The sequence below is a fragment of the Tursiops truncatus genome, chromosome 6 (genome assembly GCF_011762595.2).
Source record: "Tursiops truncatus isolate mTurTru1 chromosome 6, mTurTru1.mat.Y, whole genome shotgun sequence".
NCBI lineage: Eukaryota > Metazoa > Chordata > Mammalia > Artiodactyla > Delphinidae > Tursiops > Tursiops truncatus.
The window spans coordinates 60,983,402-61,005,013 of NC_047039.1; the positions used below are offsets into that span (position 1 = coordinate 60,983,402).

The window sequence follows — 21,612 nt, forward strand, 5'->3', positions numbered from 1 at the left end:
CTTCTTTTTTTCTGTTGATGCTTAGGTTTAGAGTAGTTGGATGGAGGACAGAGGAGAAAGTAATGGTGGAGAACTTGATTAAGTTTTTAAATAGAAAGATGCTCTTCCAGTGGAATCCTACCAGTCAGGTTTTGATAGTGATTAGTTGTGATTTTACTTTCTGGCAAAGTGTAGGAAAATTTAACCCAATGTTCATTTTTCAAGGTGGGTGTTGTCTTTCAGCACATCTCTGATGTGATGGAGACAGTAGAGATTACTGTTATTTTTGCTTTCATATCCACCCAATCCCTTTGATTTAAGTGCCATAGGTATAAAAATCTACATATTTATCCTTCATCATAGTTAATGAGTATTTTCCATAATCTTCCTTTTCTTAATTATCTGGAAGAACAAAATTTCAAGTGATTATCACCAAATTCTTCATTTTGTGGATGAAAAACTGTCCAGAGATGTTGTAAATGATTTGCCACAATTAGAACAATTAGAATTAGAACACAATTAGTTAGGTGTCCTAACTTCTGGTTGAGTACTCTATTCACTCCGACTCAGTGAGGATGGGTCTTTCTTAAAAGTTAGCTGTTTATTCCTTTTTTGTTACCAAGTGGGCTTAGAATTATGATCATATGACCTGGCCAAAAAGCACGTAAAATATTATATAATATGAATAAACAAATTGATTTTTAAATTCCGGTGTCTAATGCTTAAAAAATTTGTTGGTGTAATTAATGTGAAAACTGGATTATTTGGCATATTTTCTCATACAGTTTATTTTATTTTTGTCTTGAGGCTGGTTTTTCTCAGCTCACACACCATTGACCTATTGGTTTTTCTTTATGGTATTAATCACTTTACTTTCTGGCTATTGCTTTTTTAGTAATAAAATTTAAGTACATTTTTGTTGTTGTTTTTACTTTCACCCTAAAGCTATTTAAAACAGGAGTGTGATTTATAAAAAATAAAAATAAAATAAATATCCGGGCAGGTATGAGTTCTGATAATTAAATTCTCAGTTCTTTAATTATTTTTCCTTCTTACAAACTCACCTTCTTAATGATCTAACCAAATGCTGAGTACTTACTTATATGTTTTTTTTTTTTTTTTTTTTCTGCGGTATGCGGGCCTCTCACTGTTGTGGCCTGTCCCGTTGCAGAGCACAGGCTCCGGACGTGCAGGCTCAGCGGCCATGGCTCACAGGCCCAGCCGCTCCGCGGCATGTGGGATCTTCCCGGACCGGGGCATGAACCCGTGTCCTCTGCATCGGCAGGCAGACTCTCAACCACTGCGCCACCAGGGAAGCCCTTACTTATATGTTTTTACCCAGATTTTTTATGAGAATTCCTGCTTATATATGATCTTGATGCCAAAATCGACTCCTTTATTTTTAAAAAACCTGGAAATGGGCATAGTCTGCAAATCTGCAGAAACTTGTCACTTGGCCCATGGTCTTAGTGACTCATATTTCCAGTCATGTTGGATAATTCCTCATTTTCAACAAATTGCCAATACAACATATTTATTTTGCCTTTTTTTTTTTTTTTGGTTGGTACTGAATAAGTGCTTTCTTTTGCAGGGTTCAAAGTGCCTCAGAAAACACTGTTTTATCAATGAATGGAGAATAGATGGCCAATATCATCTGGCAAAGCACAGAGACATTAAATGACTCTTGCCCACAATCAACCAGTGAATCAACAGACAGCTGGTAGTATACTTGAGTTCTTCTAAATGGATGCAGCAGAAAAGGCATTGGAATTTTTCCATAATTAAAAAAAAAACCTTACAACCAGTCTGGTACCAGGGTTCATTTCTTATTGTTCCATAAACAAACTTAAATGATGCAGTTTTGGATAATCTTCATTAGATTTATTTGTCCCTTCTTGGCAACTGTAGTGGAGGGAAGGACAGGAGTGAGACCTAGGATTTTTTCCGAGGAGGCATGTCAGTATTAAATGTGACAGACTGATAGAATTCTTAATAAAATGGAGACTTGATAAAGGTGAAGAAAACATTCCAGTTTTATATTGTTGGTAATTTTGGAAGTTCCTCAACATATGGGCATACACACTCAGCTTTGCAGAAGGCACAGTGAGTGCTTGGCTTGAAAATTAAATACTACAGGTTTCCCCTGCTATCTGAAAGTAGAGTGTTCCTATGAAATCTTTCATCAGCTGAAATGGCATAAAACGAAGAAGCAATTACCTTAGGACACATGTTGCTAAGGGATGCACAAAATAAAATGAGATAAAGCACAGATGTTCACAGACACAGTTCAATGCTCTGGAGGCTTGAAGTTGAGATGCTGAGCGTAGTTCCCAGCGAAGGAGCACTCTCACTGCTTGGGGTGAGTACTGCCTCTATAATGGCCCCCTGCAGAACAAATGCTAAAGCTGTTTTTGCTTTTCACCTTTTTTCATAAAAGTGAAAATCCTCCTCAAATTTCTTTTGGTTAGAGGTACTTAGGTAAGTTTTGTAAAAGCAAAGTGGCGTAAGGTGAAATTTTGAAACGCAAGGGATACCTGTATTTTTGATTTTCTAAAACAGTAAAAAAAAATTCTTCACAAAAGGTTTGCTGTTCTTGATATCTTGTACTTGATGATTTATGGAACATTCATTTGGGAGTTGAGTTGGAAATATTCGTCTAAGACATTGAGTGGATCATAGAGAAAAAATGGGAATCATCCAGTTGAGGATATCTGGCCATTACTACTTTGCACTCAGTCTGTATTTCTTGTGTTTGTTCAGCTTTGGCTTCTTTCCATGACTATCATGTCTGTATAAAAGAATACAGATTGTGACTATGTCGGTCATTCATTTGGAGTAGTGGCACTTAGTCATGTTATTACACACATTTTGGGGAACTGTGGATCAAGGGAGGAAAAGGCCTTTCCTAATGATTTATAACCAGGAAGTACTGACATTATTATATATGGATGGATGATGATGTCCTGTGGCCACGTCACTACTTTTGGTTCTCCCTCTGCCACTTGAGGAAGGGAGTGGTAAGATGGCAGATGGAAGCTTCATGGAACTACTGTCAGTTTACTGTGTGTGGTGCATGATGAACATACTCACCTTTAGAAGGGTTGTTTTGTCCTTATGCTTTCCATAAAGCATTTCACACAGCCTTTTCCTTTTCTAGGATCTTACTGGAAGATGAGAGTATTGTGATGTTGATTCTATTTCCTTCCCCATAACTCAGGATCAGTATAGAACCAAGACTCTAACGCTGCTGTGAATATTTGGATATATGGATATATGAAGCCTTTGTGAGATTCCCATGCCTATTTTTTTATCCTTTGTAAATCTAGGGACTGTGAAAAAGATTGCTCATAGAGTAAAAATCTGAGATGGTTTAATGTCCTCATAATCTCTTTTAGAGGTTATATCGGCTTTTTAAAAATTTTTCTTGATTTAGTTTTGGCTGCACTGGGTCTTTGTTGCTGTGCAGCTTTCTCTAGTTGCGGTGAGCGGGGGCTACTCTTCGTTGCGGTGTGCGGGCCTCTCATGGCGGTGGCTTCTTCTCTTGTGAAGCACGGGCTCTAGGCGTGCGGGCTCTAGAGCACAGGCTCAGTAGTTGTGGCGCACAGGCTTAGTTGCTCTGCGGCATGTGGGATCTTCCCGGACCAGGACTCAAACCCATGTCCCCTGCATTGGCAGGCAGATTCTTAACCACTGCGCCACCAGGGAAGCCCTGTATTGGCTTTTTGTTTGTTTACTGGAATCTTTGAAGCACTAGTCTCACAGTTCATGAAGGTGATGCTTTTGGGTTTCCCAGGATGCACTGTAGCAAATGTGAGCTAGTACCGACAAATCCACTACGGAGCAAAATAAGTTTCGTTTTGCAAGCTGGCACCAGTAGATTGGTTATAGTTGCCAAGAGCACTGTATTGAGAAGGGTTCATTGGCAAAAAAAACAGTGCAGTGATCCATAATCCATGTCTACAACGAGTGCAGGAGGGGAGAGTGCCTGACAATGAACCATGTATTAGATAACCCTGTTCTACATAAAAGACCGTTTTGCTGAGAGTGCTTCTTTTCTTCCTGATATGAATGCTACACAGGTTGAAAACTCGTTGTAATTTATTTTCGTTTTTACTTTTAAAAATGCCTGCATTTATTTTTTTAAACAGGCTAATAAACCACACCATGGATAACTTATTGGACTTTGCCTGAAAGGAATCATTAGTGTCATTGGATATTTGACCAACCTGGCTACAGGTTTTGTCAGAATGAATGGAAGGTCATGCAGCATGAATCTCCACCGGACATCAGGAACCCCACAGGGGCCCGGGATGGTCAGTGGCCAACATATTCCTCCCATTCGAGCCCACTCGGGGACTCCTGGCCCCTCATCCTGTGGCAGCACACCAAGCCCTGCCATTGGAAGCCTTGCTAACAGCCTCCATCTCAAGATGCCCTCAGGAGGAGGGATGGCTCCTCAGAGCAACATGAATGAGAGCCCCATCCATCTGCCTGCCTTGAGCCCCAGGAGACAAGTGCTCACCAGTGGGAAGCCACGTTTCCAGGTCACCCAGACTGGAGGCATGTCAGGGCCACACACTTTAAAGCCAAAGCAACAGGAGTTTGGAAGCCCCTTTCCTCCAAAATCTGGGAAAGGTAGGATTGTCTTTTTGGGATCTTTTAAAAGTGGACACTATTTTTTTTCTCCTCCTTGTCTCTTCTCTGCCAGCAAATCCAATGGAAAAATACATGATTCAGTGTCAGGGTCAAAGTTGTTAGTCTCATAATGATATGTAGCTTTCTAGGAAAGGATGTGGACGTGTACACGTGTACATACGTGTGAGGGTGAGGGCACCACAGTGGTAAATGTGTCATCTCATGGGACTGTGAAATAGAGTGGAAGATGAGATAGAAAGATTGGAAACAGGGAGGTAGGGTGGGTGGTGGCAGAGGAAGGGCAAGAGCAAGTTTAGTATGATCCTGCCCTCTGGATACACAGAGCTCTGCCTTGGCTTACCAGGGGCTGGATTCTGCAGGCCATGGAGGAGATGGGTGGCTGGAACTGTCATTATGTTAGTTGGATGCTAGAAGAAAGATGGTGTTTGGAAGGAAAAGGATTAAAAAGGGAGAAATTTTAACAGCCAATAAAATGAGGAACTAGTACATAAAATGATAAAAAATTATTCTAAGAGCAAAGCCTATAATTTTTAAAAATTTTATTTATTCATTTTTGGCTGCATTGGGTCTTTGTTGCTGTGCACAGGTTTTCTCTAGTTGCGTTGAGTGGGGGTGCTACTCTTTTTTTTTTTTTTTTTTTTTTTTTGCGCGTTACGCGGGCCTCTCACTGTCGTGGCCTCTCCCGTTGCGGAGCACAGGCTCTGGACGCACAGGCTCAGCGGCCATGGCTCACGGGCCCAGCCACTCTGCGGCATGTGGGATCTTCCCGGACCGGGGCACGAACCCACGTCCCCTGCATCAGCAGGCGGACTCTCAACCACTGCGCCACCAGGGAAGCCCGGGGGGTGCTACTCTTCGTTGTGGTGTGCATGCTTCTCCTTGTGGTGGCTTCTCTTGTTGCAGAGCACGGGCTCTAGGCATGCGGGCCTCAGTAATTGTGGCTCGCGGGCTGTAGAGCGCAGGCTCAGTAGTGGTGGCGCACGGGCTTAGTTGCTCTGTGGCATATGGGATCTTCCTGGACCAGGGACCGAACCCGTGTCCCCTGCATCGGCAGGCAGATTCTTAACCACTGCGCCACCAGGGAAGTCCCTAAACCTATAATTTTTATAATACAGCTAGTGACAAGAGAGTAGGCAGCTAGAAGAGTATAATGAAAAGATGTATTTTTGTGCTTGTTGAGAACTAGAAAAAACTTGTTAATTTGAAATGCAGAGAGAATGCTTTTAATTAAGCAGTGTTTGAATTACCATACATTTTAAATTAAGAATAATTTTTGGAGAATAACAAATTATGTGAGTGACATGCTCTCTCTAGAAACTGTTGTTGACTTAATGAGGTTATATTGCTAATGATATGTGTATTGGGGCTAGAAAAAGAAGGAGTATGTATCCCATGTAAAATATAGCTCTGTTATGTAAAATAGCATGATTATATATTCCTATAGGTATTTTTAGCATTTAGTTTTAAATGTTTATACTAAGTGTTTATACCACCAAATAAAATTACTAGCAGCCTTGTGAGTAGCCATTCACTCAGTTAACTCATAACTTATCCAATTATGATGAATAATGATTTATATCAGGCAAGTAACCCAAAAGTTTTTTGTTTTAGTGTCTGTGTATTTCTGTATATGGAGAAGTTGGTATAAATGGGTAGCTTAAAAAAAAAAAAAAGTAAACATGTGTAACTTTTTCTTTTCTTTTTTTACTTACTTTGGTGTAGGCTTGGTTTTGAGGTGTTTTATTTCTCAGAGCTACTGATATTTAGTGTAAGTGTAGGAAAAATTTTCCCTGGGGGCTGCATCTGAAATAGCTCCGTCATTGTCAGGTTGCTATGTTCATGACGTGGCGAGCTAAGGTTCTTAATGTCAAGTTCATGTGTTTGTATTTTCAGGGACTGAGGCCCAGTAAAATCTTTCAGCTCATGCTTGACTAGTGAACTGTAGCTTGCTTTTATATATACTTGTGTTTGAAATCCTGACTGGCAATAATAATGGTGATAATATTAATAACTTGCAGTTATTATATCATAACTTAGCATGTGTCAGGCACCATGTTAAGTGCTTTCCAGTACATAGTTATTCCTCACGACAGCCCTGAGTTGTATGCTATTGTTGATTAACTGATAAGGGAACTAAGGTCTAGAAAGAATAAGTAACATAAGCCCTGCCAGGCAATAAGGAGTTTGGGAATATTACTTTAATAGTGATTAGAAGTGGTTATAATTATAATTGTAGTTTATAAAAAATGCTTCAGGTACTTAAGGAATAACGAACTATCAGGGTTAATACATCTTGGAACTCATGTGAAAATTAGAACTGCTTCCTGATTCTCTTCTTTTCTGTTTTCTGGCTCCTTGCTCAGCTTAAAAGTTTGCAGTGCCTGTTCTGGATCTGCATGATTGGGGCATGCATGGGCATGGGTAAGGGGTTGAGGACAACTGTATTATTATTCCCCCTTGCCTTGCAGCTTGGATACCACTAGTGGTCTGGATGGTGCCAGGAGTGGCTGAATGTGTCCCTTTCACATCTTGGATAACAATTCCTAAACTAAGCCAGTAACTGTTTGAGAATGGTGATCTGGGACTGTTTGAGCTTCATCCAATCATTTGCTCTACAAATAATTATTGAGCATATGTTATGGGTGAGCCACTGTTTTGGGGATATAATAACCAATAAAACATAGTCCTGGCCCTCAAGGAGTTGAGAACTCAGAAAAAATAAATGGGCAGTTAGAATAAAGCATAGTTAAGGCTTTGGTAGAGATACACTCAGGGTGATATGGCAACATTGGGAGGGGTTCCCAGCCGGTGCTTGAAAAGTGGATCTGGGAGGAGAGTAGGGTATCTAGGCAGGCACCTGAAGAATGAGGAGCTAGCCTTACAATCATGGAAGAGTATGTCCTCTGTGTGTGTGTGAAGGGGCAGGGGCTGTCTGGAACTTACTCTGGGTAGGGAGAAAAGCACGCTCAAAACCTGGAGGGGAGAGATCATGGTGCATTTTCATGGACTTCTATCTGGTTTCACATTGAGGGGAGGTGTGGAGACTTTGGTAAGAGATGAGGCTGGAAAAGAATAAGCAGTAGCCAGATGAAGGGTCATGAGTGCCATACCAAGGAGTTTGGATCCATCTTGAGGACACTAACAAGCGGTGGAAGGATTTTAACCTTGGGAATGATGTGGATCCAAATAATCGTATGTGAATATCTTATTCTGTAACAGCCTTTCATAGCATTTTTAATTAATTATTTATTTTTTTGCGGTACTCGGGCCTCTACCGTTGCTGAGCACAGGCTCCGGACGTGCAGGCTCAGCGGCCATGGCTCACGGGCCTAGGCACTCCGTGGCATGTGGGATCTTCCTGGACCGGGGCACGAACCCGTGTCCCCTGCATCAGCAGGCGGACTCTCAACCGCTACGCCACCAGGGAAGCCCTCATAGCATTTATTGATGATCCTTGTATGAATCAGTTATGCTGCTGATTGCATAATAGTTATTTTCTGATTTTATCATTCCTTCTAGGTTTATTATCTGGTATTCTTCTAGAAGGGAGAGCTTCTTTCCCTTCTCTTTTAGAGTCATTGCAGATTCATGTATTCTTTTAAAAAATTCACTGTGCTATAATTCACTACCATCATTGTTTTTTCTGATGCTCAAACTGTCCCAGATTTGGCCAATGGGAGCCCCTTCCAGTCAGTTCTTATGTCCTTTTGACATGTTCCCATTAAGTACTTCCTTGGTTTGAGACAAAGCAAGATGTTCTAGGCTCATTTGTACTTCCCTGCCCCAGACCTGGAATCAGCTATTTTTCCAAAAAGTTCAGGTTCCTTTTAGTGGGAATTGTTACTTGGGAAACTGGATGAAAGGGTGTTCTTATTGGCTCTGGGGTGTCATTGCTTCTAGGTCCTTTCTGTGGACAGAGTGAGGAGATCCACCAGACCAAGATAATGAGTTCCAGTTAAAATACATCACAGAGTTCTTCCTCACACTTCCTCATTGTGAATTTGTCAGTGAGAGCCCTGGCTCTCAGGAACATGAGTGTATTTGTTTATTTGCTTTGTACTACAACAGAGAAAAAAGTTACTTGTAGCTTTATATTTCTAAGATATAGAAATTCGTTTTAAAAATGATTGCTTACCACATGTCAATTTTTAATGTGCTGAGATAAGAATTTTCATATTTATCTTTGCTGGTGAGTGACTGAGTTTGGAGGACTTTCTGCAGTTGGCAACTTTCTGGCCCTCCTAGAAATGGTGAGTACAGAATCTAAGTTAAATTGTACCACTAATGGCATTTCTCCCTACTTCCTGCTCAACAGTTACAGACTGTAATTAGACTGGGAGAAATGCATTTTTCAAAGCATCTGGGAAATCAGTTTTATGATCCTCACTATAAGCACGTTTGACATAGCTATTTAAATATTTAAGACAATTCCACATTCGCAGTACCCCTAGAACTATATAATTGGGAAGATTTTCATTGTAAAGGTTTTGTATTTTTTCTTCGGGGCCTATGACATTTCTTGTTGGGCTCTGCTGTCCTTGGAGACAAAGGGAGTTAGTTATTCATTAGTGCTTGTGGGTTATTCATTATTGTTGGTCAGAAAAAGCAGAATAATATCAACCAAGGACACTAAACTAATTGCGATTTAAAAACTCTTTTGTGTCACTTAAGGCTGGTGTCTCTTATAAAGACCTGGTCTAAGAAAATGTGTCGTGTGAGCCTGGGAGGTCTAAAAACTAGTGTACTTTAAATAATACATCAAGTTTTATTTTTATTCTTTACTGTTTGTGGTTTACTAATTTAATTGTTTATAACCTGGGGCTTAGGTTAGAGCTTGATTCGTTAGTGGGTCAACTAGCTTCATAGTTTTCCCCCACTGCTACATCAGAAAATTTAAAAATACTGCCACTGATTTAGAAAGTTACTTTCCTATATCATTCCTTTACTTATGTTGATCTCTGGTAAAACAACAGACAATAAAAAAAAATCTGCTAACACCAGTGAGTGAACCATGTTGAGTGTAGTCATGTTAGAAGTGGGGCAAGAATAGCAATTGGGGAATCCCACATTTTTGAAGAGATACAGTTGATATATTAGCTTAAGAAAGTTGGGGCAAAATATGTGGTTACTTTTTCCCCCCCTACTTCTGCTTTTTAATCATTTATATTTCCTTGCACTTCCAGTGTGGCTTCCTGCAGAATTAGAGCAAATAAAGTTAATATTCCATAAAAGGTTCCAAAAATAACCAAACCAGTGAGATACTAAAGGCTTTATTCCAGTTGAGGTAGCCAGAGTTTTCATTTCATCTTGCCGAACAAGACAGGTGAAACACAATGTTCACTATTGTTTACTCTTTGGTCTGCACAGGGTTCACTTTGTGAGATTTATTGATGCTGAGTATAAGTCATATTGGTGATGGATTTCCAAGTATTACTGAATGGCAGGCAGTTATGAAAGTGGTTTGTCAGTCTCATAACATTCCACCTTTAAAAGAATATATTCTGTTAACACCCCTATCTTCTATACACACCTCAAATGCTATGGGGCATGACCTTGAAATGTTACATCTGTTAGTAACCTATAGCATTTTCTAAGGCTGTTAAACAGCAACAACTTTGGATTTGTAAAGTACTTTGTAGTTCATAACCTTTCATAGTGACTGTTTCATATGATTTTATCAAAGGCATAATCCCATGAGCTAAGGCAAGTGTAATTGGCCCCATTTTAGGGATGAAGAGACTGAGGCTCAGTTTTCTAGAGATCTCATTTTTCATGTGCTGCATGGGTTGCCACTGAATAGGACTCCATAATCTGAGAGTTCCTGCTACAGGAATTCAGAGAAATCTTGCCCCCTCTCTTCAGTAGAGTCTAAGGTTGCTGCCATTCCTGAAAAAGTATATCTTTAAAAACTCAGAACCGTTCAGCCATCATTTCTATCCATGAGCAGAGGATATGGGCCCTTGCTCCTGTTTTAGAAAATTGTACTTGACACTTTTCAACAATAGGTCCTTCTGAGCAGGGAGGGCATTGTCTACCTGAGCAAGAATCAGGAAGCCTTTGTGTGATGGCCACCTGAGTGACATCGGTATATGTACAAGCATAAAGTTTTTAAACCCAGGCCGGAGGATATCATAAATGTATGGATAGATTTGCTACTTCTGACACATCAGATTTTAAGGATACAATGGATGGTGACACATATTTAATACCTATTTTCATGGCTGCATTATTTGAATAATGAAAGAAATAGAAGGTGTGTAATTGGCTCTGACATAATAAACTGGTTAAAAAATGAGACTTGTGGTGTAGAATCTTGATACTCAAGGATAGTCTGAGGCCAACAGTGTTAGCATCCTCTGGGAGCTGGTTAGAAATGCACAGTCCCAGGGCCACCCCAGATTTGCTGAGTCAGATCTTGCATTTTAAAAGATCCCAGGTGATTCTTGTGCTCAGGACTGGCTTAAGGGTGACTGCACAGTGCCCTGTCTCAGAAGGGGTGCCCTGTACTTGGGGTATAATGCTCTGGGGTCACTGACTTGACATTATTACTAATTTTATCTCTGAAATTGTGTTTTGTAAGTGAAGTCTGGTGGGACACTGGAGCTTGCGGGGGGAGGGGAGCTTCGAGTCTTAGTTCATACGTAGTTCCACATCTGGCCAGGATGGCCACTGGCTCCCTCGCCCCACCCAGTGTCCACTACTGCCTTCTGCCCTCAGCAGGGACCTGAGCATTGGTGTGGGGAAGTCAGGGTCAGATGTGTGTGCCCCACATGCCCAATCATGGGTGAAGATCTGGGCACCTTTGAAGGCCTGCATTCACTCTGTGAGTATCCCTGTTTGGAAGTAGCCCAGTGTTAAATAGCAAATAAAAAAATACCACGGCAAGTCAAGAGATGGGAGAAGAAAGGAAAATGCTATTTTCCTCCTTTTTGAACAAGGGATCCAGCATTTTCATTTTGGTCCCTGTAAATTATGCTGCTGACCTTGCAAGTGCACACTGAAATTTGAGAAGCATTAGTATAAGAGAAAGAGCATGGACACTAGAGTCAGAAGACCCACATCTGGTTCACACTTTGCTGGTATGTGACATTGGGCAAGCCACTTGATCTTCCTGACTCAGTTTTCTCATCTGTAAAATGGGAGTGATGTCTTGTGCTCCTTTCCCAATGGGCAGGGTCTAGGTAAAGGGCAGACCTGGCGACATGTCTTTGGTAGGAGTGTGTCCAGAACACCTTTCATCTTTGGCTTCGGTTTCATGAGGCTGGTAAACAAACCTGGACATCATGGCCTGAGGGTGGGATGGAGTTGGAGGGCAGGGTTCAGAATGGGAGAAGAAGGTCAAAAATGTGGGTTTCAAATTCTTGGGAGTGGATGGAAAGCAAGAGTCAAGGAACTGAGGAAGACAGGGACTGGGGATTGTGGGTAGGGAGAAGTGAGCATCAGAGAGCTTGTGAGCTGCACTCAGGTTTCCCAAGTGGTTACCCACTTGTGTGGAAATCTCAGGCACGCATGAAATTGTGGAACAGAAAATGCGTTTGCTCTTGAGAGTTAAATTTGATGATACATGTGAGAATGCGTTTTACACTGTAAACTGCCGGACGCATGTAAAGTGTTGTTCTTCCTAATTACAGGGGCAGTATGGCTCTCCATAATCCACAGCACCTGCTGCTGAATGGAATGGCCTCATCTCAATACCCTGTTCATTCATGGATTTGTCCTTTGAAGTAAAGGCCAGCTTAGTCATAACTCCCAAGTCTGGGCAGTTTGAAAAGCTACTTGTTGTGTGGATGTAGAACCCTAAATTCTGTTTTTACGGTTTGCCTCAAAAGCTAGAGAGAAAAAAATTAAAACATAATAAACAAGCCTTGAGATGAAATAACATCTTTTAAGCTTGTCTTCCATCTAAAGATTTTACTGTAGATAGGGTGATCATATAATTTATTATCCAAACCAGGACACTTTCAAAAGTGAAATGGGGCCCTATTAATAATTATGCCCAGGACTACCCAGGATGAGCTGGAATGAAGGCAGGGTTGCCCTACATTAAGGGGAAAGTTTAATTGTGTTTAAACTCGGCATCTTACTCAACTTCTTTAAGGTAAAGTAGTTCAACCTACTTGACAGGATTAGCCCCATGTAAGTTATTTCTTTCAAAATTATTTCTTGGGGCCATTGAGTGATTATTTGTATATTATTAGGTAGAATATATCAGTTTCTGGTTGTTCTACGGTTGGATATAAGTGAGCTAGCAATTATTTAGCACTTTATATTTTGTATAACTGTGCTTAGCTTTACATATTTTAATTTAATCCTTCCCAGCTCTGTGAAGTATCCCCACTGAAAACATGAGGAAAGAGAGGCTTGGAAAAATTAAGTAACTTGACCAAGAACACATGAGTATTTTAGCCCATGCCTCACTGACTTCGGAACCCTAAGTACTTTTATAGGATGCTGTTTTGGTTTTCTGGCACAGGGTTTGCCTCAGCAGGCTAGGTTCTTGGCAGTTGAGTACGATTTCCTGAAAGACATAATTATGTCTACCATAATTTCTACCATATAGTATTGTAGTGTCTGTATATATTTATTTTGAAGAGAACAGTGAGCTGAAGCAGAAAATCACTGTCAAGTAAATTGTTGCAGGTGTTTGTGTCAATTTGTTTTAAAAGTGTTCCTCCTTACTTGATTAAGATAGTGGTTTTGGTGGCAATCAGGTAGGCAATGTGATATAAAAAAGATACAGCTAATTTTTTTAAACCCTTACTCTGGGCTAGCTGCTGCACTGAGCAGAGCTGCTGGGCCATGCAACTAGAGAACAATTCAGAAGCCTAACGTGATGACCCTGGAGCTCAGTTCCTTTTAATCCTTGTAACAACCCTATATGTGACATTAGATCAAGAAAACTAAGGTTTGAAGAGGTGAGTAATTTAGCAGCAGTCATGTGGCTAGAATGTGGCAAAGCTGGGAATTGAATCCAGGTACTGTCTGAACCGAGTGCCTTGGGTCTTAACCATCCTACTGTCTTGTATTGGGGTGAGTCAGGTTATGGGGGCTGAGCTGGAGACCAGGGCCTTCTGTTGCATGTGTACTGATTCACCAAGTACCTTATTCAAGCCTCTTTTGGTTTCAAGTAACTTGAAATCCACTGGGCTAGCTTATGTAAAAGGGGATTTATTATAAGAAACCAAGGGTGTTTCATGGCACCCCAGAAGAGGATGGACCACAAGATCTTTTGAAGGACTATAAGAACAAGATACTTCTCCACACTGCTTCCCTCTAGGCAATGTGATTTTTTATCTCTGCTGCTTCTGTTTGCACATTACTTCATTCTTCTCCCTGCAGATTGATTTTCTGGTGTGTGTGTGTGTGTGTGTGTCTGTATTAGTCAAGGTTCTCCAGAGAAATAGAACCAATAGGATATATTTATTTTTCTGGTTATTTATTTATTATAAGGTATTGGCTCATGCAAGTATGTACACAGAAACGTACCAGAATCTGTAGTCGGCAAGCTGGGTACCCAGGAGGGCTGATGGTTTAGTTCTAGTCCGAGTATGAAGGCCTGAGAATGAGGAGAGCCTGTGGTGTAAGTGCCAGTCCAAAAGCAGGCAGCCTCAAGATTCAAGCAGAGTCAATGTTTCAGTTTGAGTCCGAAGGCTGGAAAAGACTGAGGTCCCAGCTCAAAGCTGTCAGGCAGGAAATGTTCCTCCTTGCTTGTGGGAGGATCCACCTTTTGTTCTATGTACACCTTCAACTGATCGGACTAGGCCCATCCACATTGGGGAGGGCAGTCTCCTTGACTCAGTCTACTATTTCAAATGTTAATCTCATCTAGAAACACTTCACAGACATACCCAGAATAATATTTGACCAAATATCTGTTCACCCCATGGCCCAATTAAATTGACCCATAAAATTAACCATCACAATATCTATGGCCTCAACATGGCTTTCTTCCCAGCCCTAAACAGGTAATGTACTCAGAACTTCTGTGTTATGAGTCAACTGGGTAGTGTCCCTCTATCCCAGTTTTAGGTTCCTTGGAAAGAAAAAAAGAGAGTCTGGTTGGTCCAGCTTGGGTCAGGTCTGGTTCATCCAGTTGGGTAGCGAGAGCCTCATGGAATAAACATGGGTCCCTCCTGCTCAGAAAAGGAGCATGTAGGTTGAGTGATACCTAGGACTTAGTCTCCTAAGTAAGCGTAGTTTGGGGATATGCTTCAAATAACGGTGACGTTTCCAAAGGTATCACAGAAATGGTGTTCTTTAGCTGGCAGGATTCCAAAGTAAGGGAGGAGATTGTGGAATAATGACCACCAGAAAAAGTTAATTCTACGAGAAGTTATTTTTTTAATTTATTTTTCTACTTAAAAGATAAACTACTAAATTGTGATTGTGATTGTGATACTTTGCATTGCTTTTCAGTAGTGACCACTACAGTTTATAAGGTAAACTATTTTTTAAATGGTACCAGATTTTCAGTCCTGGATGTGGGAATTAAGAAAGAGCATATAATAGTTGATCCATTAAGCATTTAGGTTTATGTTGTATGGAGAGTGTAGTGAAGGTGAGGGTTGCCAGGGTTCAGATATGCAGACAAATTATTTCTATTTGAAATCACCTTGAACAGCACAGCAATTTGAAGTAGTTTGGCTGTCAGTTTTGAAAAATTTCAGCATAGCTATTTCTTGTTGCCTTGGGTTATATAATCAGAGAGAATAATATAATTCATGATTTGAATGCTCTCGTAGTTTTAATTCATGATTTGAATGCTCTCGCAGTTTTAATAGGAATCTCTCAGGCATAAAACACATACAATTAATCAGTGAGTCAAATTTTTAAAACTTGGAGTATATGGATTGGGTGTTGAAAGCATATTTTCTTACATATTTGGCCCAGGTAATTTTCCCACATACATAGAAGCAAATTCTGTATAATTGCCTATACATTATTGTGACAGGCAGACTCTAAGATGGCCCTCAGTCTTTCGACATTCATGCCCTTGTGTAATAGCCACCACTTGAGTATAGGCTAGATGTAGGGACTTGCTTCTAACCATGACAAAGGTGATGAAATGTTACTTCCATCATTAGGTTACAAAAGGTTTCACTGTTGTCCTGCTTGCAGACTCTCTTTATTGTCCTCTTGGTTTGTATCTTTGATTAAGAATGCTGTGATTTTGGAAAGGCCCATGTGGGAAGTAACAGAGAGGGGACTCTGGCCAAAAAACAGTGAGGAACTGAGTCCTCAGTCCATCAACTGAAGTCCTCAGTCCTGAAACTGAATTCTGCAAACAACCATGTAAGATTTGAAGTAGAGCCTTCCACAGCTGAGCCTTCAGATGAGACTCTAGCTCTAGCTGACACTTTGATTGCAGGCTTGTGAGAGACCCTGAAGCAAAGGGCCCATCCCAGCCATATTCAGATTCCTGACCCACAGAAACTGAGATAATAATACACATGTATTGTTTTAAGCCACTAATTTGGTGGTAATTTATTATGTATATAGATAACTAATACAGTTGTTGTCTGGACTTCTCTCTCTTTCAGCAGGCACAAGAAATTAGGCAACATCTAGGAGCAGGTGGGTAGGAATTAACCTCTGGGGTTTTTTTTTTAGGTTTTGATTTTACTTTACTTTTTAAGATTATTTTTATTGAATTTTTTTTTTCTTCACTGTTATGTTTGCCTTCAACACTTTTTTTTAAACATCTTTATTGGAGTATAATTGCTTTACAGTGGTGTGTTAGTTTCCACTTTATAACAAAGTGAATCAATTATACATCTACATATGTCCCCATATCTCTTCCCTTTTGCATCTCCCTCCCTCCCAACCTCCCCATCCCACCCCTATAGGTGGTCACAAAACACCGAGGTGATCTCCCTGTGCTATGCGGCTGCTTCACACTAGCTGTCTATTTTACATTTGGTAGTGTATATATGTCCATGCCACTCTCTCACTTTGTCCCAGCTTACCCTTCCCCCTCCCCGTATCCTCAAGTCCATTCACTAGTAGGTCTGCATCTTTATTCCCGTCTTGCCCCTAGGTTCTTCTGACCAATTATTTTTTCTTCTTTTTTCTTAGATTCCATATATATGTGATAGCATAAGGTATTTGTTTTTCTCTTTCTTACTTCACCCTGTATGACAATCTCTAGGTCCATCCACCTCAGTACAAATAACTCAGTTTCGTTCCTTTTTATGGCTGAGTAATATTCCATTGTATATATGTGCCACATTTTCTTTATCCATTCATCTGTTGATGGACACTTAGATTGCTTCCATGTCCTGGCTATTGTAAATAGAGCTGCAATGAACATTTTGGTACATGACTCTTTTTGAATTAAGGTTTTCTCAGGGTATATGCCCAGTACTGGGATTGCTGGGTTGTATGGTAGTTCAATTTTTAGTTTTTTAAGGAACCTCCATACTGTTCTCCATAGTGGCTGCATCAATTTACATTCCCACCAACAGTGCAAGAGGGTTCCCTTTGCTCCACACCCTCTCCAGCATTTTTTTTTGTAGATTTTTTGATGATGGCCATTCTGACCAGTGTGAGATGATATCTCATTGTAGTTTTGATTTGCATTTCTCTAATGATTAATGATGTTGAGCATTCTTTCATGTGTTCATTGGCAGTCTGTATATCTTATTTGGAGAAATGTCTATTTAGGTCTTCTGCCTATTTTTGGATTGGGTTGTTCGTTTTTTTGATATTGAGTTGCATGAGTTGCTTGTATGTTTTGGACATTAATCCTTTGTCAGTTGCTTCATTTGCAAATATTTTCTCCCATTTTGAGGGTTGTCTTTTGGTCTTGTTTATGGTTTCCTTTGCTGTGCAAAAGCTTTTAAGTTTTATTAGGTCCCATTTGTTTATTTTTGTTTTTATTTCCATTTCTCTAGGAGGTGGGTCAAAAAGGATCTTGCTGTGATTTATGTCATACAGTGTTCTGCCTATGTTTTCCTCTAAGAGTTTGATGGTGTCTGGCCTTACATTTAGGTCTTTAATCCATTTTGAATTTATTTTTGTGTATGGTGTTAGGGAGTGTTCTAATTTCATTCTTTTACATGTAGCTGTCCAGTTTTCCCAGCACCACTTATTGAAGAGGCTGTCTTTTCTCAACTGTACATTCCTGCCTCCTTTATCAAAGATAAGGTCACCATATGTGCATGGGTTTATCTCTGGGCTTTCGACACTGTTCCATTGATCTATATTTCTGTTTTTGTGCCAGTACCATACTGCCTTGATTACTGTAGTTTTGTAGTACAGTCTGAAGTCAGGGAGCCTGATTCCTCCAGCTCCATTTTTTGTTCTCAAGATTGCTTTGGCTATTCGGGGTCTTTTGTATTTCCATACAAATTGTGAAATTTTTTGTTCTAGTTCTGTGAAAAATGCCAGTGGTAGTTTGATAGGGATTGCATTGAATCTGTAGATTGCTTTGGGTAGTAGAGTCATTTTAACATTGTTGATTCTTCCAATCCAAGAACGTGGTATATCTCTCCATCTATTTGTATCATCTTTAATTTCTTTCATCAGTGTCATAATTATTTGCATACAAGTCTTTTGTCTCCTTAGGTAGGTGTATTCCTAGATATTTTGTTCTTGTTGCAATGGTAAATGGGAGTGTTTTCTTAATTTCACTTTCAGATTTTTCATCATTAGTGTATAGGAATGCCAGAGATTTCTGTGCATTAATTTTGTATCCTGCTACTTTACCAAATTCATTGATTAGCTCTAGTAGTTTTCTGGTAGCATGTTTAGGATTCTCTACGTATAGTATCATGTCATCTGGAAACAGTGACAGCTTTACTTCTTCTTTTCCAATTTGGATTCCTTTTATTTCCTTTTCTTCTCTGATTGCTGTGGCTAAAACTTCCAAAACTATGTTGAATAAGAGTGGTGACAGTGGGCAACCTTGTCTTGTTCCTGATCTTAGTGGAAATGGTTTCAGTTTTTCACCATTGAGGACGATGTTGCCTGTGTGACTGTCATATATGGCCTTTAGTATGTTGAGGAAATTTCCCTCTATGCCTACTTTCTGGAGGGTTTTTATCATAAATAGATGTTGAATTTTATCGAAAGCTTTCTCTGCATCTGTTGAGATGATCATATGGTTTTTCTCCTTCAATCTGTTAATATGGTGTATCACGTTGATTGATTTGTGTATATTGAAGAATCCTTGCATTCCTGGGATAAACCCCACTTGATCATAGTGTATGATCTTTTTATTGGATTCTGTTTGCTAGTATGTTGGATTCTGTTTGCTAGTATTTTGTTGAGGATTTTTGCATCTATGTTCATCAGTGATATTGGCCTGTAGTTTTCTTACTTTGTGACATGTTTGTCTGGGTTTGGTATCAGAGTGATGGTGGCCTCGTAGAATGAGTTTGGGAGTGTTCCTCCCTCTGCTTTATTTTGGAAGAGTTTGAGAAGGATAGGTGTTAGCTCTTCTCTAAATGTTTTATAGAATTCACCTGTGAAGCCATCTGGTCCTGGACTTTTGTTTGTTGGAAGATTTTTGTTTTTGTTTTTGGTTTTGTTTTTTTTTGCTGTACGCGGGCCTCTCACTGTTGTGGCCTCTCCTTTTGTGGAGCACAGGCTCTGGACGCGCAGGCTTAGCAGCCATGGCTCACAGGCCCAGCCACTACATGGCATGTGGGATCTTCCCGGACCGGAGCACGAACCCATGTCCCCTGCATCGGCAGGCAGACTCTCAACCTCTGCGCCACCAGGGAAGCCCCGTTGGAAGTTTTATTAACAGTTTCAATTTCAGTGCCTGTGATTTGTGTGTTCATATTTTTTATTTCTTCCTGGTTCAGTCTCAGAAGGTTGTGCATTTCTAAGAATTTATCCATTTCTTCCAGGTTGTCCATTTTATTGGCATATAGTTGCTTTATTGGCATTTTATGGCATATAATCTCTCATGATCCTTTGTATTTCTGTAGTGTCAGTTGTTACTTCTCCTTTTTCATTTCTAATTCCATTGATTTGAGTCTTCTCCCTTTTTTTCTTGATCATTCTGGCTAATGGTTTATCAATTTTGTTTATCTTCTCAAAGAACCAGCTTTTAGTTTTATTGATCTTTCCTATCGTTTCCTTCATTTCTTTTTCATTTATTTCTGATCTGATCTTTATGATTCCTTTCCTTCTGCTAACTTTGGGGTTTTTTTTATTCTTCTTTCTCTAATTGCTTTAGGTGTAAGGTTAGGTTGTTTATTTGAGATGTTTCATGTTTCTTAAGGTAGGATTGTATTGTTGTAAACTTACCTCTTAGAACTGCTCTTGCTGCATCCCATAGGTTTTGGGTCGTTGTGTTTTAATTGTCATTTGCTTCTAGGTATTTTTTTGATTTCCTCTTTGATTGCTTCAGTGATCTCTTGGTTATTAAGTAGTGTGTTGTTTAGCCTCCATGTGTTTGTATTTCTTACAAATTTTTAACTGTAATTGATACCTAGTCTCATAGCGCTGTGGTCGGAAAAGATACTTGATACAATTTCAATTTTCTTAAATTTACTAAGGTTTGATTTGTGACCCAAGATATTATCTATCCTGGAGAATGTTCCGTGAGCACTTGAGAAGAATGTGTATTCTGTTGTTTTTGGATGGAATGTCCTATAAATATCTATTAAGTCCATATTGTTTAATGTATCATTTAAAGCTGTGTTTTCTTATTTATTTTCATTTTGGATGATCTGTCCATTGGTGAAAGTGGGGTGTTAAAGTCCCCTACTATGATTGTGTTACTGTTGATTTCCCTTTTAATGGCTGTTAGTATTTGCCTTATGTATTGAGGTGCTCCTATATTGGGTGCTTAAATATTTACAATTGTTATATCTTCTTGGATTGATCCCTTGATCATTATGTAGTGTCCTTCTTTGTCTCTTGTAATAGTCTTTGTTTTAAAGTCTCTTTTGTCTGGTATGAGAATTACTACTCCAGCTTTCTTTTGATATCCATTTGCATGGAATATCTTTTTCCATCCCCTCACTTTCAGTCTGTATGTGTCCCTAGGTCTGAAGTGGGTCTCTTGTAGACAGCATATATACGGGTCTTGTTTTTGTATCCATTCAGCCAGTCTATGTCTTTTGCTTGGAGCATTTAATCCATTTACATTTAAGGTAATTATCAATATGCATGTTATTACCATTTTCTTAATTGTTTTGGGTTTATTATTGTAGGCCTTTTCCTTCTCTTGTGTTTCCTGCCTAGAGAAGTTCCTTTAGCATTTTTTGTAAAGCTGGTTTGGTGATGCTGAATTCTCTTAGCTTTTGCTTGTCTGTAAAGCTTTTAATTTCTCCGTCATATCTTACTGGGTAGAGAATGAGGTCCTTACTGGGTAGAATAATCTTGGTTGTAGGTTTTTCTCCTTCATCTCTTTAAATATGTCCTTCCACTCCCTTCTGGCTTGCAGAGTTTCTGCTGAAAGATCAGCTGTTAACCTTATGGTGATTCCCTTTTGTGTTATTTGTTGTTTTTCCCTTGCTGCTTTTTTTTTTTTTTTTTTTTTTTTTTGTGGTACGCGGGCCTCTCACTGTTGTGGCCTCTCCCGTTGCCGAGCACAGGCTCCGGACGCGCAGGCTCAGCGGCCATGGCTCACGGGCCTGGCTGCTCCGCGGCATGTGGGATCTTCCCGGACCGGGGCACGAACCCGTGTCCCCTGCATTGGCAGGCGGACTCTCAACCACTGCGCCACCAGGGAAGCCCCCCTTGCTGCTTTTAATATTTGTTCTTTGTATTTAATTTTAGATAGTTTGATTAATATGGGTCTTGATGTGTTTCTTCTCAGACTTATCCTGTATGGGACTCTCTGTGCTTCCTGGACTTGATTAACTATTTCCTTTCCCATATTAGGGAAGTTATCAACAATAATCTCTTCAAATATTTTCTCAGTCCCTTTCTTTTTCTCTTCTTCTTCTGGGACTCCTATAATTCGAATATTGGTACATTTAATGGTGTCCCAGTGGTCTCTGAGACTGTCCTCAATTC

General features: G+C 40.0%; 1 protein-coding gene across 5 annotated transcripts in view; it reads left to right on the forward strand.

Moving 5' to 3' along the window:
* Window positions 1–21,612, forward strand: part of GLIS3 (GLIS family zinc finger 3) — a 507,224-nt gene that overhangs the window by 9,690 nt on the left and 475,922 nt on the right. For 2 of the 5 annotated variants that reach the window (XM_019934153.3, XM_033858125.2), the window contains exon 2: window positions 4,128–4,614. The exons of 1 other annotated variant lie outside the window; for it this stretch is intronic. In XM_019934153.3, the coding sequence (XP_019789712.2) occupies window positions 4,227–4,614 (388 nt within the window). In that variant the 5' untranslated portion in view covers window positions 4,128–4,226. Of the gene's footprint in view, window positions 1–1,570; window positions 2,339–4,127; window positions 4,615–21,612 lie in introns of all 5 variants that reach the window. 2 more of the 5 variants (XM_033858124.2, XM_073806158.1) reach the window with 2 other exon arrangements.